The 20,134-nt window shown below is 39.6% G+C and overlaps 1 protein-coding gene and 1 pseudogene across 1 annotated transcript in view; both read right to left on the bottom strand.

The window, feature by feature from the left end:
* The window catches only part of LOC140949852 (uncharacterized), a 218,276-nt gene that overhangs the window by 195,099 nt on the left and 3,043 nt on the right, over positions 1–20,134 (bottom strand). Inside the window, exon 2 of the mRNA XM_073398996.1 lies at positions 17,604–17,788. Coding sequence (XP_073255097.1) covers positions 17,637–17,788 — 152 coding nt within the window. The 3' untranslated portion in view covers positions 17,604–17,636. The remainder of the gene's footprint in view (positions 1–17,603; positions 17,789–20,134) is intronic.
* Positions 13,703–20,134, bottom strand: part of LOC140949423 (uncharacterized) — a 40,102-nt pseudogene continuing 33,670 nt past the window's right edge.

Raw genomic sequence — 20,134 nt, 5'->3', positions numbered from 1 at the left:
AGCTCTCCATCTTTCCCTCCTTGACTCCCTAATATCTTCACTAAACCAAGGTACCAAAGGCCTCACTGTGATAAACTTAGTGACAAGTGGAGTATCACTATCAAGAGCCGCATATAATGTAGAATTATACCATTTAACAAGATCATTCAGAGCACCAGGGCTGTCTGTACAAAGCGAAATTGGAGAGAATTCATCACATAATAGGTTAACGTCAAAAACCGTACTCTTCCTGAAAGAGATTTTTTTCCTCGGTAGCGGAGGCTTGTCCAGGGTTAGATCACAGATCAAAGTAGAGTGATCAGAAAACTGACAGTCAGTCATAGGGATGTTAGCCAATAAGGATATCGCACTGTCGAGTAATGATCAAATCCAGGGTGTGTCTTGACTCGTGCGTTGGCTCGTTTATATGTTGTTGAAGGCCCATTGACTCAAGCAGCTCGTTTGTCTTGTCCCAGTGCGACTTTTGCTCTCTAGCACGGTGGTTTTGTACCACGTGAATGGCTAGCTGCAAAGGGCCTATTTTAACAAAAAACCCGACTGTTTTGCAGTCTAAAGACTTAAATGCCAATTTTTCCCGATGGAGTTTGTTCCCAGACACCACTGGCATGATAATAGGCTTTAAGGTGTTTAGTTATCAGCCTTCCCGATCTTAAACCTGCTCCGAAGTGCCTTTGTTAATCGCAGTTACTAGAACCGTAGAACGCCTAAGATTTGTACGCCGAGTCGATCATGTAAGCATAAACTGGCACAATTGACAACGTGAGCATCATTTGTTTCTATTTACTGTCAGGGGCGTAGCCGGGATTTTTTCAGAGGTACGCACAATTCTCCAAATCAATTTGCACCCCCACCCCTCCCCTACAAAAAAACTTCCTTGATTAAAGATTTGGTTACGTTGTAAGCCTAAGAGTTTTTTATGCATATGAAATGACATTAGCAGCTTATGAAATACTTTGTCGGGTGTTTGGGTCCATTGAATGATGCATGTCAATCATCTATCATTTACATAGCCCGCGTGTACACAGGCTACTATCATGCAATAAGGCTACATACCTTTCCGGATTCGTTACTTTATTTTTTGATACTGTGTCCATTTCGTCGTTATAGGATGCCTTAGCAACGACGACGGCGAGGGCCGGGAGCGAAATGCGCTTTTTTTCTTCTTCTTTTTTTTTTTAACTTTTTCGAGTTTATTTCCGTCAACTCTCTTAAAATGACAAATATAGGTGAACTTCCCCATGGAGTCTTGAGGACCGCACCCAAGTTCGAATCAGCGAAGAAATTGAATTTGTCCTTGTGTTTACGTCCTCCAAACAACGACGCAAAAGGAATTTTTTTACGGTGGTGTTCGTACAAGTTGTAAAAAAAAGCGCGCTGGACGTGCAAAATTTGTTGTTTTTTCTTTTACTCATTGGGCACATTGCCGTCGCCGTCACCGTGGCCTTCGTTGTTGCTCCCAGGATTTATCGACTTGTGTAAACCGTTAGGAATTCGAACACGGTTTTAGTAAAAACGCCTGCCATCTGTTCACTAGATATATACAGTCATGTATGTTATCCAAGATTCGGTCCATTACAGATTGATTTACTTCGTTTCTCGGGAAACCGACATTTGGGTGGAGATGGAAAAAAAATTCGTTGTTGTAGAAAAAATATATATTTCAAAGAAACAACCAGAGTTGAATGAATTAAGGCAAACTGTGCTCTTAAAATAATTATCTTTAGATATTTTGCTTTCTTTTTAGAATTACCTTTTTATTTTTTATTATTTATTCATTATATATTTTTTTGTGCACGACTTTTTCAGGTATGCGCGTGCGTACCGTATGTACAGGTAGCTACGCTCCTGACTGTCTTCTCCTAGAAGCGACATGCAACTTTGATGTATCTTTGTGCGGTTTCGAGCAAGGGACAGATGACAAGTTTGACTGGACTCGACGCAAAGGAAATACACCTTCTGGTACAGGACCTTCTTTTGATCACACCACTGGAGACATGACAGGTGAACTGTAAATTTGCGATCGTGCGGTAAAATCTAGAAACTTACTATAAGGCAGTCCTACTACTATTAGCAAAGGGAAATATAACATGTATTAAACTAATGTAAGAGCAGTCCGCTGCACATATTGTTAGTGAATTTTACAGTCAAAGCGGGTCAAGCGTGCCCCCCAAGATTCTGTTAATGAAGTGATTATTTGAAAAATAAATCCGTTAGTGGTTCCCGCGATCTTTTGTCAAATTCACATCGGCATTTCTGCATGCGTAATGAGTAGTGAATATCTAACGAGAACTTCTCTGTATTAGGTCAGATTGAAAATCTTTGAATAGATTATATTTCTTAGAAGATATTTACATCAAATTCAGGGAAACTGAGCTGGTAGAAATTTCGTAACTGCATGCCTCACGTGTGAATTCACAGCTCATTTCGCATGCAAGAATGCAGAGATGAATCTGAAATCTACAACTACCAACGGATTCAATTTTCGAATAATAAATTCATTAATGGGATCTTGGGGGGTACGCTTGACCTGGCTTGACTGTAATGTTGCCAGTTTTTCTACTTTATGCCACGTCCACTTTCCTTGGTTTAATTGTCTTTTTTGTTACTTTTTTTAGCTGCCTGCGTATTTAACTCTTGAAATTATCAGGCGAAAATATCTAATTTCGTGCCACTTAGTGCAATACGATGACGTTGCAGTCACTCTTTACATCCGGGGGGGACTTTGTTCATTTCTTGTAGCGTTTCCTCGTCCTCTCAAATCCCGAAAGAAGGGCATCTTAGCACCTTTTTTTTAAGAAGGCACCCTTCTTTGATCATTCTCATTGTATAAGTCAGGGTCACCTTTTTAAAGTCACATTGAAACTTTTTTAGTGCGCTCTGGGATTGGTTATTTTTTTTCTCTTCTCGCTATCCGTACACCTTGTATCCCCTTGTAAGTTATAGACGTGTGCATTTATACATTATATCTTTTCAACAAAAAGCTAGATGATGTAACAAAATTGGACAGTCCGCACTGTCTGGTTAAGTATTTGCTACTCTATGTTGATCTTCATCTCTTTAAAGGTTACTTCATGTACATAGAAGCATCCAGTCCACGAAAACGAGAAGATAATGCAAAATTGTACAGTCCTCCACTGACATTCGCAGGGCACATGTGCCTTGAATTCTATTACCATATGTCTGGTGTAGCTATTGGAAGCCTGAAAGTCACCATAGATGAAAAAGTAGTGTTCTCTAGAAGCGGCCATAGAGGAAACATTTGGTATAAAGTCAGTATAAATGTATCAGCTATTGTGGGATTGCATTCGGTAATAAGCTTTTATTGTTTTTACCTCTCTTAATCTAACTGAGCCGAGATCCTCAACGATAGGAAAACGGCGTCCACTAAAGGTAGTAATAGAGGAAGTTAATAGACACTAGGAATATTTGATCATATCTTTTGTAATAATTTTACTTCGGTTTTGGAGTCTAAGCAGGTTCGAAATCTTACTTTAGTCAGGAATTCCTGCTTTTTGAACATGTCAGTTAAAAAGAAGGTGAAAAAGTTGACTCGATCGATCGACTGCTACTATTATCAGGCTGCAGCTTAAGCTGTATCTTACTATTAGTTTTAATGTGACACAGTTAATTGACAATTAATGAATGAGGCTGAGTATCTTCTGAAGAATTATGGAGATCGAGGAGGGTGTTATCCGTCGAGGCCGTAGGCCGAGGCGGATAACACCCTCCGAGATCTCCACAATTCTTCATATGATACGAAAGCCGAATTCAATAATTGTTTTATTATTCATTCAAAATAATTCCTAGTTTAAAAACATGGCTAAAACATGCTTACCTCCATCGATCCATCGATGTTAAGTTCATCTTCGATAGTGGCAAAATATTTACCGAGCCAGCGAGGTAAATATTCCTAAAGCCACTATTCACCGAGATTGAAAAGAATAATTGTTTTAGTATATACACACGAAGTGATCTCAACAAAATCAGAGAGGAAACCATTAAAAAGTACGATTTGATTGACAGATCAGGTCAGCTAGACAGGCGACAGTTTAAAAATAGATCTTTGTAGAATTTTCAAACATGGCAATTCACAAGCTTATCACTTCGCAAACAACTGTGTAATGACTTAAATGGAACCGCTAAAAGTTTGAATTGTTTCCTTACCTGAGAAGAAAAGAAGAGCTTTGTTGTTTTCTGTTTATTCGCTAAGTTTATAGCCGAAAAGGTTTATTGTGTCGTTCCTCGCATGAAGTGCTGACAAAAATGGCGATTCGGTTCCTCGAGGTAAGACGTCGTCTTCATGTAGCATTCTTTCTCGTGTTTACTTGAACGTAGAATTTCTGCAAACATTTGCTTTCAAATTTGTTTGTCATAAATAAACTTCGTTTTTGGGCCAAATTTTTCTTGTTAGGAAACGCTGAATTCACGAAACGGCCTCTTCTAGGCGAATAAACGGGAGTTGTAAACAATCCATCGACCACAAAACTCAACAACAGTAAATGGGAAAACGCCGTTTTGAATCCTTCGAAGTCTTTTCTTGCGTGAAAAAAAGTCTACCCTAGGATTCTGTCGACTTTTAAAAGATCTTTCTCTAAGAAAATGGGAAAAAAACCGAGCTCACACATTATCCACTCGCTAGGAGGTGAATATTTAACAGTTAATGAATGAGGCTGAGTATCTTATGAAGAATTATGGAGATCGAGGAGGGTGTTATCCGTCGAGGCCGTAGGCCGAGGCGGATAACATCCTCCGAGATCTCCATAATTCTTCATATGATACGAAAGCCGAATTCAATAACTGTTTTATTATTCATTCAAAATAATTCCTAGTTTAAAAACATAGCTAAAACATGCTTACCTCCATCGATCCATCGGTGTTCAGTTCATCTTCGATAGTGTATGTTTAGGTTTCTCCAAATAGCAGATGTCGCCCTTCGAGTTGTCTTCTTGCTGTTCTTGCCATGTTTTTAGCTATTTTTTCGCCTAGTTCTTACTCTTGAAACGAGTGGAATGTCCGCCATTTTTTCAAGTTCACAACCAAAACAACTCAACCTCGTCCCCAGGTCCTCTCGGTTAATGGTGCCTTAACCTGCACGAACGCTGCATTTTTGACGTCATTTCCTCGTTAAAGTCAAATTTCTTCCAAATTTGGTCATCAGTAACTGGTTATGATGAATTAAATGTGTGCTTTTAGCCAATCAGAATCGAGGAAATATTTTGAATGAATAATAATGTTGAATAGTCCGAGATAGCGAACCAATCAGATTGCTTAAATCACCAAGATCACTGAGTGTGTATATACTAAATATCATTCGATAATAACATTTTGTCACTAATTTCAGTACAACACGTATTAGTTTCTCTTCAAGTCAGGAATTAACAGCAGCGCTTTCGGACTGATTACACCTTTCATAGAACAGTGTAATACAGCAGTACACGCCTAAGTAATTTATACACATTTCGAGCCATTGCAGCGCGGGATTGAATGGGTTTTTTAAAATTTCCTCACGTATCGTTATATTTGTGAGAAAGCTTCGCGTAGTTCAGTATTGTCTGTTATTATATACAGACGTGATTAGACTTCACTCACTCCTATTACCCTGCAGTATCTAAATTATCAGAATTATTTTCTTTTATCACAGGTGACATTTGAAGGGGTAGTTGGCAACGGTGACAGTGGTGACATAGCAATTGACGACTTCTCCTTGACAGCCGGGTCTTGTGCTTATGGTAGGTAGTTTTGAAAAAGAAACTTCTTTCCAAGATGAAAAAAAAATAGTCGTGCCCTATTTTTGTTAAGATATACTTTATACTTGAGTTTTATCTTGCAAGCCCGCAGCAGCTGCCGTAGAGGCAGCGCCAATACGAAAACTGTGCCTTTTGAGAGAGTTATACGGTAGACCGACTTGACGCGCGGCGTCCCTAAGACGGTTACCGATGGCGCATCTACAACCCTGGTCTAAACTATTGGGACACTAACGCAATAGCTCGTCAAATTGAGGCATCTTCCCTCCCCCCTTCCCCCTCGGTGCAATGTTGACGTTATGTATTCAAGTTTTAATTAATTCAACACAATCAACGCTGCTTAGGGGAGAGGAAGACAGCAGAAATAGCCCCTTATAACGACATCCCCAAGCTTTTTTAAGAGGTAGAATATGACTTAATTTAGCAAAGTGCGTCTTTGTGCCTAATTTCCTCAAGTGTCCCAAGACGTTTTGACCAGGGTTGCAGTAAGTAGACGCCCAGAAAGAAAAAAGTGGTCCACACGGGCGAGCGATGAGAAAGTAATCACGCCCCATCTTGACTCAGTTGTGGGTATTTACGTTGTCTTTGGGGACAACAAAAGATTAGCGTCGGAAGACAATTAGAACGGCTGTGTATGAAAATGAGGATAAAGACCAGGAAAAGGATTGAAACTTACTTGTTCAGGTTCTTTCAATATGCCTCTGATAATAATTGTCGTTATAGAAACTTGACAGCAGTTGTATTTCATCACGACGGCGCGCGGGAAGCAATTTCTTTGACGGATTGAAAAAGTACTGAGGGGTAGGGAAGTGATGGAGACAAAACCAGCGATATCTTTTCAAAGCGGAAGTACTAAAAATATTATTTATAAAGCTATCTAGATAGGTAAATTTTTTAGTGAAATATTGAAAAAGGAATGACCCGGAGGGAGGGGCCACCTCTATTGTTTTCATGTGTTTGTCTGTGACTGATTCATCACTGCCAGTGTTACGTCACATACTAACGGGCGAGTGCCAGTCGGGTCGCATGTGCAAATTTGCAAGGGACACCGTAGTACTTCGAACCAGAGAGGTCAGGGAAAAAATAAAAACCTAGGCAAATAGACCATAAGTGCGTGAGCTTTGTTGTTGCTTTTATCTGCTTGTGTAAACCTTCTTGGTATGTTGTGTCCGTAATTGTATAATTCTATTTTTAAAATTTGTGTCGCGGCCGTGTTTACTGGACCAGCATAAAATTGGTAACGTCTAGAGTCTCTAGAACAGGAGGTTTGATTCAGAGGTCACACACGTTTATATTCCATATATTCTTCGCTGATTAAATCGACCATACTTCTAATCAATCCCTTCGAGTGTGGGCCCCTGTTTATTTCTCAATTCTCCATCAAATTCAGTACAGGTTGTTTGGTTGATTTTCTACAACGATCAGCCCTTTGAACCCGAAATAATAATGCGAAATAAAGGTTTGATATACGTGCTTAAGCTAATTTTTTCAAACAGCGTCTATTCTCTATTTTCCAATTGCCCATAATACACTCTGTTTGCCCCCCAAATGCTGCATAAACCATTGTTTTTAAATGCTCCTGGGAGTATTGCATTTTCCTAAGAGTATTTTAAGACAATAAGTTATGCAAAATTTGGGGGGCAAACAGAGTGTATTATGGGCAATTGGAAAATAGTCAATGGCAGACTAAAATGGTTTTAATAAAACGAATTCCCCGGGGGGGGGGGTGGGGGTACTCGCATATAAAAGTGACGGGGGTGCTCGTCGAAAATTTTCGAGAATACCTCTTAAAGGTACCAGTATCTTGTTTTATGGGCGTGTCCCAAATTCATTTCCACTCCTAAGAGGTACCAATTCAACACCAACAAATTATATAACTGGTGCTGCAAATTTCAATAGCAAAAAAGATAACTTTCGAACAGTTTCTTCGCAAGGACTTTTTGAAAATATTGTCATAAATCTTTATCCTAACCGATCATTTAAGGTTTTAGCACCCTAAGCGGTACGAATTCACAAATTTAAACCCCGAAAAGGTACGACGATCACCCCCGTCACTGTTATAGGGGAGTACCCCACCCGGGACAAACTCACTTCACCCAAAACTGAGTGCCACAATGGTGCAGTGGTGAAGGAGTTGCTTGCACGTGCAGATGAACTAGGTTCGACTGCCGGCGAGGCTGTTTTCTGTTTCTTTATTGTACAATATTTTATTCTGTGAGGGAATTCTCAGGTGGTTTGTTGCATTGAGCCAGATGTAGGAACGATATTTACCCAAAATATGCAGGTATTCAAGATGGTATGCAAACAATGAAATCCAAGGCCAAGACTAAAACAAATAGCTATATTCCTTTGCCAAATTATCAGGACTAACATATTAGGTTGAAATTTACCAAAATTTTGCATAATTATCAACTGACATAAGATCCTGCCATGATCCTGACTGCGATTACGGTAGACAAAGTTTAACCCTTGCTATGCAGAATTTTAGTACTTGGACTAGTTTTCCACAAATTAGCATAGAAATGGGATGGGAAATGGGAAACATTTTTGGGATGTATATATGTTATTCACCGGCCATGGTCGATCCGTATTGGGAGAAACTTCCCGAGGTCTTGAGTACCACCCTAGGCCGTAGGCCGAGGGAGGTACTCAGACCGAGGGCACAGTTTCTCCCAATAAGGATCGACCAAGGCCGGTGAATAACATTTTTATTTTTTTCCTACTGAAATTCAAAAGTTTCTGGAAAATTTTACTTCAGCCTCCGACCTATGTATGTTGAAGTAGAACGCGTTCGTGTTGATGAAGCGCGCGCTCCATTGCAAACCAAAACAAACATGCAACGTGATTTTTAGCTTGTAATTTATATTATCACAATTCAGCTCTGAGTTCTTTCAGAATAAAGAAAGGTTTTTGTGTCTTGGTAGACAATTCATAATCTGAGTGTCAAACAAAGACAAAATAATTGACGAACTTGGTATTAAAAGCCACAGGAAAAAAAAACAGCAAAGATTTTCTTCGGCTAAGTAATTACTTTAGGATTAGTTCAATCGAGCGGGATGAAAACTGCACAAGGCGTTATAACAAGAGCTAATTACAGATACCAATCTTAAGGTTTTGACTATAAATAAATAAAAATGATTAGCTTTAAAAAAGTAAAATAAAAGCAACAAAAAGGATTCCTAACCTAACTGGTAACCTCCTAACCCTAACCTAACTTAACCTAACCCTAACCCCGGCTAACCCTAACTCGAGCTTTCCTTCCATGATTGCCACGAAAACCCTCCTCTTAATGGTCATGGGACTTGCAGGAAGTCAAAATGGTAGGAGAGCGAAAACTTGTCGAGTCCTGCGTCGAGTCCTGCGTCGAGTCCTGGCTCGAAGTCCTGGCTCGAGTCCTAGCTCGAGTCCTGGCTCGAAGTCCTGGCTCGAGTCCTAGCTCGAGTCCCGGCTGAGTCCTAGCTCGGTATGTAGGCATCCTCATTGAAAGCTATTAAAACTTAAGCTTAAATGCAATCATTGACAACCTTTTCTGAAAAGTAGAAAACTAGCGAGACAAAATTCAATGAAAGACGACAAAATCTAGATTTAGACAGCAAAAATGGAAAACAAAACTACAAACAGTGTATAACTGCCGTAAGGCGATTTCTTTTACCGATCAGCGCTAACAATAGACGCGCAAGTTTATTCCGATTTGAGTCCTCGAGGGTTACAGCAATAAGCAAGATGGTAGACTATTGACCCCAAAGACTCGACTGACATTAGGTCCGATGTACCGTAATTTGCCGTATTTGATGTTTTAATTGAGTTGTGTTGTGTTGTGCTTTAAACTGAAATACAAGGTGAAAATAAAACTTCAGAATACTGCGAGCGCAAAAGAAATACAGCAAAAATGAAATACAGCAAACGAATGGACAACGCACCTACATTGTTTTGGCACAAAACTTCTGACCGCAAAAGAGATACTCCTGATAGGAAACTACTACTTAGTGCTCTTGAAGAAACAACGTTGAAATAAAAGCTGAACTGAAAATGCTAGATAGAGTAAGGTCACCCCTGCACATTGCGTTGATTGTAGTGAATCCTTTATTAACCCACAATCATTTATTTTTTCTTGCAAGACTGTTCACAAAAATTTCACCACTTTGAAAAACAACAAGATCTACCAACCAAAGGAGGGTCTGATGTCGAGCACTTCACTATCGACGGAACTCGGTTTCTCGCCTTCGCAAACCATTATAGTGATACCGAAGGACATAACATCGACTCTTTCATCTACAAACAGAACGATTCCACTGGAATTTTTTTCCTTTATCAGACTTTAGGCACACATGGAGGCATTGACATTGAATATTTTAAAATTGGTGATCAACATTACCTGGCTGTCGCAAATTATTATAATGGAACTTCGTTCCGACAGAATTCAGTTATTTACCAGTGGAGTCTGAGTCAGGAACAATTTTTCGTCTTTCAAAACATTGAAACATTTGGAGCACAAAGCTTTGACTTCTTCGAAATAACAAATGAGCAGTTTCTTGCCATTTCAAGTAATTATGAAGACTCCTCGACCAGTACCAACTCATTCATCTACAAATGGAACAGTAATAAATTTGAAAAGATTCAAGAGATAGCAACCGACGGGGCTGTTAGCAGTGAGACCTTTGTAATCAGTAATGAAACCTTCATTGCATTTGCAAACCATTATAGCCAACAAAAGCGAGAACCGGTTAAGTCAGCTGTGTTCAAGTGGTCAGGGCAGCAATTTGTCAAACTGCAGTCTTTCCAGACATATGCAGCCCTAGATGTGAAGTCATTCAGTGTCAACGGTTCTACTTTTCTCGCCTTTGCAAACTACAGACGTGGCAGTTTGCAATTCAATATCAATTCTCCCATTTACAAGTGGAATGGCAGTCATTTTGTTCTATTTCAGTCGATTCCTACTCGTGGAGCAGCTGCGTTACATCCCTTCGTGATGTGCGGTCAAACTTTTCTGGGTGTGGCTAATCATCTTGATTCCGTCAAACTTTTCAATACCATGTCAGTGGTATATCGAGTTTCTCAGGAACAGTTCATTGAATATCAAGAAATTCCAACCCAGGGAGCTTTTGGTATGACGTCATTTCAATACAAAGGACATACTTACCTAGCAGTTGCAAATCGTAGAACTCATCCTAAGAAATGGAATATCAACAGTGCGCTGTATAAGTGGGCCTAATATGGGGCGCCTCGCCAACAAAGGCCAAGACATAGATATCTTTGGGCCAACGATTTCATGGTTACCTCTAGTAGTGTCATTTCAGTAAATTTACATCGCTAGACGTTATTTAATGTGAACATAGTATTCCTTATATCGAGGTATAATATAGAGTAGATTACGTGAAGGGGATACCTTTTATTCCAAAAATGGCATGTAAAAGGGTAAGGGATCGGACACCTCAGTGGAGCCTCCTCGTATATAACTTTCTGGGGTGCCTCTTGCCCGTAATTTCTGTCAGTTCTAACTGTTGATACGGGGTCAAGGCTTTTATCCCGTTAGAAAAGTAGTACAGGGCGCACCGAATTAATCTTTCTTTAGGCAGGAATCTCCCCAATAACAGCATCAACGTACTACATTAACGTCGATAATGTCATACCTTTTCGACTTTATCCCATGAACAAAATGCGGTGGATTCTCATTATCGTCCGTTTTATTGTATTTTTAACACCATAGAAATTTGATAGCCTTTACTTCACCGGTTTTCATCTGTTTATCTCAAATGTAGTAGTGCTTTGAGGATGCACGATATTGGGAGCGAAATTATTAAACTTTGGAGGAGCAGGAAGGGAGGAAAGACACAAGGGAATACAAGCGCGTGCCATAAAGGCACCTTCCTTGCTTGTCTTTAAGGGACGATTTGCATCGACCATTTCTAGCGTAACACAACGTTGCAATGTTGGAACAATGTTGCAACCATTCGAAACAGTTGCAACGCTATGTTCCGCTGAAAATTGTCTTTAATCGTCTGGTGTAATATCGTCCTTTTGTGAATGTTGCGGACCTTGCTCGCTTTGTCTTGTTAACATTTTGGTTCAAAACATTATTAATTTTTTGGTGTTTTTTATCGTATGTATATTACCTATAATTGGATCGCTATTATAGGCTGCAGTATTAAAGCATGAGCTTGCAAAATATATATACGTTGTACTCTGTTGAAGCCACAAATGTAATAAAGCTCTCAAACGTAATAAAACCATCGAATGCTATCAAAACCGTATATACTCGAAAGAGCGCCGCCCTCAATTTAAGTGGGAAATAAATAAGCGCTCTTTCGAAAAACACAATATTCTATTGCGTTCAATCGAAAGAGTACTGTCGCAATTTGTAATAATCATCGCACTTTGTAATACATCCATCGCACTTTGTAATACCTATCGCAATTGGTAATAAACCGTGTCGCACTTTGTAAAGCTGTCGCAATTTGTAAAGTCCATCGCGCTTTGTAATAAACTAAGCGGTCGCAATTTGTAATAATTCCATCGCGCTTTGTGATGATTTTTTGTTAGTGATTCAACTTACTTCGTCAACATTAATATAATGCCAAAATATGCATGGTACTTCATAAACAAAGATATGACGTCATGATGTGAACTCTAAAGGAAGAGTATAAAATATTGAATTCAGCTGTAAAATTAAAGTTTTGAAGTTGAAAGTTTAAATGAGCAATTTAAAATACAAATCATGAATTTTTGGCGGGGATAGTACGCCATAATTTACAGATTAATTGAATGTTAAGCAGACAATTAAATAACAAGCGGACAAAATCGAATTACAAGAAGACATAACTGAAAGACAAACGGACATAATTGAATGACAAGCAGGCATGATGAAATATAGTAATTTAATGACATGAAGACATAATTGAATGACAAACAGACATATATTGAATGACAAGCAGACATAATTGAATCTGCACAGTGAATAGTATTTTTGATAAGAAAACTGTTTCATAGACGTCCATTTTCGTTAAGTTTCTCGGAAAATCGCGCGCGCAAGAGAAAAACAAATTGCGCCACCATCACGTCATTTCCACGTCTGTGCTGTTTTCGAACATAGCTCTCGACCAATCAGCGGGCGAGAAATCACTCAGTTATGGTAAAAAGAATATATTCAACGAATAATTACTGTTATCGTTTGCTTGTCATTCGTACACAATATAATTACTACGTCGATCAATCATAGCTCCTGACCAGATTCCAGATACATTTTACGTCATCAGTGTGAAATTTCTGTCGTTGACGTCTCTCCCGCGAAACATTCCTATCGGCAAGGTGCGAGGTGAGACGGTTGTATTCGCAGGCTGACAAATGCGACTTGTTTAACGCCCAGGCGTGGATGATCTATCGCATATAAAGAGTACGATGACAGGGCTAAGACTTCTGTTACGAGTTTTCCGTTTATCACCGCCGCTATAGAAGAGTTATACAACCGTCTAGAATATGATTGAGTTTTATTACTCATAAAGCGGTAAAAGAACAGGTGGAATAACCTCGTGTTAATCAAATGTATCACAAGCTCAAAAACCTCGTACGCCTTAATAAACAACACTACATGCAAATGATGCTACAGGCTTTACGCAGTTTGTACACAGTACGGGCGTATATACGTAAGCACCACAAGAGAGTATGACAGAATCCCTCAGGAATTTGACTAATTTTAATTTTCAGTGGACAAAAGCCTTGTACCAGAATAATTCAAACAATATTGCATTCATTTGTACATTTTTCAAGGACTAAAGATGTAATAAATCATCTGTAGTAACACCAAAGAAAATTTCTCATGGAAGTCCGAGAATATGAACGTCAAATTTCACAAGAATTGTAATTACACAGGTAAAATTCTGAAAATTCCACGTGTAAGATGTAATTTGGTGCTCCCATAAAAAATTTCTTTTGGTGTTACTTCAGATGATTTATTCCATCTTTAGCCCTTGAAAAATGTAAGAAAGAATGCAATATGCTTTAAATTATTCTGGTACAAGATTTTTCTCCACTGAAAATCAAAATTACTCAATGTCCTGGTGGATTCCGTCTTAAGTTGCTATCAGATATGACATGGATGAACAGTAGCCATGTCTGCTTGGTGTCCCTATACGTTTCTGTACGTTTCTTCAGCTCTCGCCTTTTGCCTGAGCCAACTTCTCTAATCCACAGAACTTCCACTTGGCATTTCCCCTAGCATCCTCTGCCCTGAACAAAACGGGCAAGCCTGAAAGCAATCTATCTACCACATCCCTCCTTCGCTCCTTGAACTGCCTCGACAGGTAATCTCGTATCTCGCCACTTGTAGCTCCTGCCGGGCAAAGCTGGAGGTAGGAACATATAATACCAACAAGTACGAGCTCCTCCCCGGAGATGCGCACCTGGTTGGGTCCGTAATTCATAGATGCACGGCTGTTCACAGCTGCGGAGAGCCAGGCTTGATACTGAGAATCGTAATTTAGTTGGTAATTTGATGAGTCGGTGGTTACCTGCTGCTGTGCGTTGACCTCTTTGTAATCATCTTCGCTTTGTTGAGTTTTTCCCTGGGTACTAGAGTCAAGCTCAGCATAATTAGTTGAATCACTCGCAAGCTGTTCGTTTGCACGGTCACTGTTCATATACTCTGCCTTTTCATTGTCTTGAACTTTCTGGGCGCTGTTATCAAAAACCTGCAGAGAACTGCCCGCAGCAGTAATTTCTTTGTAATCATCATCGCTGTCTTCCTCATCCATGTCATCAATCACTTCAAACTGCTCGTCATCGATCTCCACAAAGCGGCCACTCCCTTCTTCTTCTACGTTGTCATCTTCCACTTTTTTCATTTTTCCAGTTTCTTTCTCTTCCTGACTGGTTTGTTTTTCCGCGTCTTCCTCGAGGCTCTTTTTATCTTCGACAAATACCTCCGCCTTCTCCTCGGTGTTTATGTTTTCCTCAGCTTGATCGCTCTTTTTGTCATCTGCCGCCTTACCTTCATCAAGCTTCTCATCTTTCACTTCCTCTTTCATCTCCTTTTCTTCTGTTTCAGTGTCTACGTTTTCACTTTCAACAGGGTACCCAATGTCACCCTCTTTCACTGCTACTCCCTGCACAGGATGACTTTCAAGACAAAGTTCTTCACCGTTGCCAACTTCCACCAGCTCTGTACCCAAACTGTCACTCTGCAAACCTCCACTAACATCTGCAAGATCCACACCAGTTCCATTTTCTGCCTTTTTCTCTGCCGTAAACTCTTCCATTCCACCAATTTCATCCTGCATCCCAAGCTTGTTGTTCTCGTTGCCGTTTTCGTTAAGGTCTGTGAGTTCTTCTGTATCGAGGTCCATGTCAGTGACATTATGGCTATCCTTGCCCAGGTCCACTAGAATTTCGAACTCAGTCATCGCTCTCTGAAAGTCAAAAGGAAAGTCTTGCATTCTTATGAAGTTTTAAGATGCAATCCATCAGCAAATTGAGTAATTTTAGTTTTCAGTGGACAAAAACCTTGTACCAGAATAACTTAAACAATATCGCATTCGTTTTTACATTTTTCAAGGGCCATAGATGTAATTAGTTATCTGTAATAAAGACCAAAGAAAATTTCTTATAATGAGCCCGAGAAAATAAATGTCAACTTTCACAAAATGACACCTTACACATGAAATTTTATTTTCTCGGGCTCCCATGAGAAATAGTCTTTGGTTTTATTGCAGATAACTAATTATATCTATAGCCCTTGAAAAATGTAAAAAAGAATGCGATAGTGTTTAAATTATTCTGGTACAAGGTTTTTGTCCACAGAAAATTAAAATTACTCATTTTCCTGATGAATTCCGTCTTAATTCGTTTGTCTTGAGAACGAGCCTACAAACAAGATGAGCTGGAAAGGAGGTGGGAAACCGAATCGCCTTTGTGAAGATTGTGTTGAGGTTTGGTCCAACCCCGGGAGTCGAACCTACGAACTCCCACTCAATGGACCAGTGCTCTACCATAAACTGAATTAAACCTACGGCAGTTAAAAAAGCGTTGCTAAAAAAAACTAAACAGCGACAACAACAACAGAAAATTTCCATTGCCTACACTCTTGGTCAAAAAAAGGTTGCACTTGAATTGTGAACATAATTCTGGTTACGGGCGACATTAATTCAGGCGAGATAACCGTAATTATGACTTTATTCCCTCTAAGAGAGAAGACAACGAAAACGAAAAAGTAGTAAAGATAAGTTGCTGAAAACGCGACAAGAGAATCCATCTTGTATGGTTACGTCCTATATTGCGATGTCTTTTCTGGATTACAAACCAGGATAAATTCAATGCTTATCATCGTTGGAACCTGAAGGGTTCAAACAAAAGGACACGTTATTAATGTGTTTACAATACCTTTGGATCAGTGAGGATATTCGCATCTTCCAGAGCTTTCGTCAGACTAACAGGAAGGGAAAAAAAGTCAGTAGAGTTCATAATTACTTATACTGTGGATACCGTGTAACTGCCCATATGCCTAACACAGCTTTCACCTAAAAAATACCTTGTATTTATGCATTTAGGGTTTCATCTCCCTACTTGGGTGTTTTCTATTATGCTTTGAATAGTTACTGTAACTATGTAACAGTAGTTCGCACCCATTTCAGAGTGTGGTGTGAAATGGATTCTACTAGCCTAAAAAGATAGTTTCAACCTACCAGCAGAGCCTTTCTCTCGCTTGCTCGATCAATATTGGTGTACTGGAGAAAGACTGCATGAATCGAGAGTTGCATGTTGCTTGGATAAAGTTTCCCATCCAGGCCCAATTGCAAGAGCCATGCGAATAGTGCGGCGGGCTCAGTTATGACCAGCAATTTTATCAATAAATGGATGGTTGCATTAAAAAACCAGTTTGACGAGAGAAAAAAAGTTGACTAGTTCAGAAATCCGGGTTGCTGTGACTTCAAAGGCTTGACGCGATTCAGGCGGAGAGTCCTTTTTTCCTCCTGGTCAAGTCGCCCGAAATGCTGAGTTATGTGGCTCGAAATTTTATCACGCTCTACACCATCCTCACATCCCTATGACACATTTATCGCGCTTGTTTCGTCTCATCGAAGATTAAATAACGAGATATATTACTCATTTATCGCGCTTGCTTCGTTGTTTATCAAGGGTTAAAGAGCGAGAGATATTACACATAAGCTTAACATATCGCCTGTTTCGTCTCATCATCACTTAAAGAGCGAGGTATGTTACACATTCATTCCGCTAGTTTCGTCTAATGATGGTTTAAAGAACGAGATATGTTATTTCACAAAAATTCACTTTGTTTCTCTGTGCGACATTCTTAGCTGGCGACATGACTCAGCATTTCGGACGACTTAATTCTGATTTCGGGCGACATAACTTCGGGCGAGATGACTTTCGGGCAACATGACAAGACACCAAAAGGAGGCTCTCCTCGCAGAGTGTCTTAGTTTTTTTTAGCAAAGAATGAATAAAGAGCTTTACATTCTAAGACGAGGACGACTACGGGAATGAAATTTTCGCAATACTAAGTAGTACGCGCGTGCGAACCAACGTCATTTTGACGGAAAAATGTGTTAGCCGTCGTCAGTCTACTACGAGTTTTAGGGAGAATGTCGTAGAGGGGAAAACAAGTTATTAAATGTTAGAAATTTTATCATTTAGCAATCGGGAGAAGGCTTAACCTTCTTCAACACAAATAAGCGTGCTAACTTTGGTGGTAGAAAAAAGTACAATGAAACTTTCCGTGGTGTCTATTCTAGAGAATAGGCGAGAAAACTTAAAATTAATGTAGTCCTCGTCCTCGAATCTAAAGCCCTCTAAAAGGTTACGACCCTTTAAAGAATAAGTATTTTCACACAGGCTATTCGTACCTACCTCATAATCTTTAGCTGCTATCATGTTGTTGTACTACTGTCTTATCTCCTCTGCCTGGTACTGATAACTCTGCATGGACCACATCAGACTTCTGATTTGTTCAGCAATTGCCTTTAAACTCTCAACTTGCGTTCGCAGTTTTTCATTCTCTAACCTCAGGGAATTCGCTGAGTCAGCATCAGATTCTACAGGATAAATACAATTAAAAAAACCCTTTAATCCCTACTGCTAAAACCTCAATTCTCTGTAGTTGATACAACATTTTCAGTACAAATTAGAGACCTTCAGATTCTAAGACGAGTAAGACTACGAGTACGAGATTTTCTCAACACTAAGTAGTGCTCGCGCGTGAACCGGCGTCATTTTGGCGGGAAAAAGTGGTAGCCGTCGTCACTTTACTACGAGTTTTAGCCAGAATGTCGAAGTAGCGGAAACAAGTTATCAAATGTGAGAATTTTTATCATTTTGCGATCAGGAGAGGGTGCAACCTCGTTCACTAAAGGTGACAGTGCTAACTTTTCTAGTGAAAAATGGTCAAATGAAGCTTTCCGGGGAGTCTATATTTTGAGAATACGCGAAAAAACTTGAAGACAAATCTCGCACTCGTAGTCGTTCTCGTCCTTGAATCTAAAGGTCTCTAATGAGGGAAGAAGTACGACGACTCAATGATTGCACTTGTAATAAAGTTAACAAATATTTAGCATTTGCATGTGGCTTGAGCCGTAGCTTAGAGGGTGACCGGTTGTTTCGCCTACGTGTCACGAGTCGTTTCGCTAACGTCCCATTCGCGAATGTCTCATGTCGTTCAGCTAAGAAGCGAAACGAGCGCTGCGCATGTACATGCTTCGTTCTCTCAGCCATGATACAAAAAAGTGCGATACGCTAGTGTATACTTCGTTGTTTTAGCCACTGATCAGGAGAAAGCCGTTAAGGAGCTGACTCAACACGCAAGCGAATCGACTTCAGAAGTTGGCGAACAGGACGTTAGCGAAACGACCGTAAACCGCTTATGGGGTCCTCTAATGGGCGGTGTCCCTGATGTCAACATCCTAATTCTCTTTACCTCCTTCAATATGTTTCCTAGAGAAGAATAGGGGAGAAGATGGACCATGACAAAGGGTCCCATCTTGGAGTACAAAGAGTGTGAGTAAGGTTATAACTTGTTTCCTTCTTATGCAGGTTGTCCCCTAACTAGAGGTTACAAAATCCAGTTCAGGCAGTGCCATCTATTGATTCGGTGAGAGAAAATGATAAAATGATAGCCTCTGTAATGAGTTAAAGCTCAAGGCTAACAGATATATCTACTGACAGATTACACAGAAGAGTTGACACTTAACTGTTACGATATGTTACTTCTACTGACTTATTACTTCCTAGGGCGGTGGCCAAGATGACTTTTCAAGTTACAATCAAGAGAAAATGGAAGGATATCAAGAAAAAAAAGACATGATGAGGGTTTTGAAAACCTGATTAATCAACTACTGAAATAAATTTTTCTCTGCGCTCATCACATGTGTCTACTGAAGATTCCAACGGAAGCTACAGAAAAATAAGAGCTCTAGTCACGTTCTCATTGAACCTGTATTTAGTGACAAGAACTACAACATTGAGCCATAACAGTTGTTTAAATTGTCCTTAACTCCAACTACCGGCATGATCAGACCAATTTTGCTTGAGTGAGCATCAGTATTAAGCTTCCAACTGATCAAAAAACTTAGCTCACAAGAGCAGCTTCATATTGTACTTTCATGTAACCCTTGAGGGGAAGAAGCTGGAAAAACTTACCTGGTTCAACAGAAAGACCAACAGAGTTGAATCTCTTACAACCAGCTTCAAACAAGTGATATTTTATATCAGGAACAGTTATCTTGGTCAAAGAGAGACCAGACATATTGTTAACAGCTTCTTAGGCCTACTCTGGGACCTAAAGTCGCCTAAAGTCGCCCAAAGTCGCCTTAAGTCGCCAAAAATCGCCTTAAGTCGCCTAAAATCGCCTTAAGTGGCTTAAAGTCGCCTTTAGTTTCTTTAAGTCACTAAATCATTCAAATCTTAACGAGGTTCAAATTGTCATGTAGTTATTACTTTTTTAGTTTTCTATTTCCAGAATGCATGATTTCTCATAAAGTGTATAATAACCCGTGTTCAATAATATTAGCCACAGACCCACCCCACCCCCCATAAAAAAACTCCCACGGTGACTTAAGACCCATTAATTTCTTCTCCAGCCCTCTAATTTATACATTTAATTACTTTACACAATTTACTACACGTAATAATTAGTTGTAAGCAATACAAGAATAATCATTCCTGTATTGTTTATGCAAAAATGACAACATATAGTACACAACTTTATCCAGTCACTTGTACAGGTATTTTATTAATTTCATCTGGGAGGTTTGTCTCATATTTCTCAGTAAAAATATTGTTTAAAAAGGCATTCAAAGGTTCAAGTTCTAGCTAAACTACATTAATCAGTGTGCAAAGAGAGTAGACAGAGTAGTGTCCAGGCAATAGCCCTGGGGTACTGGATT

This window comes from Porites lutea, chromosome 10, assembly GCF_958299795.1.
Source record: "Porites lutea chromosome 10, jaPorLute2.1, whole genome shotgun sequence".
NCBI classification, from domain to species: Eukaryota; Metazoa; Cnidaria; class Anthozoa; order Scleractinia; family Poritidae; genus Porites; species Porites lutea.
This window is presented reverse-complemented; position numbering and strand designations above follow the sequence as displayed.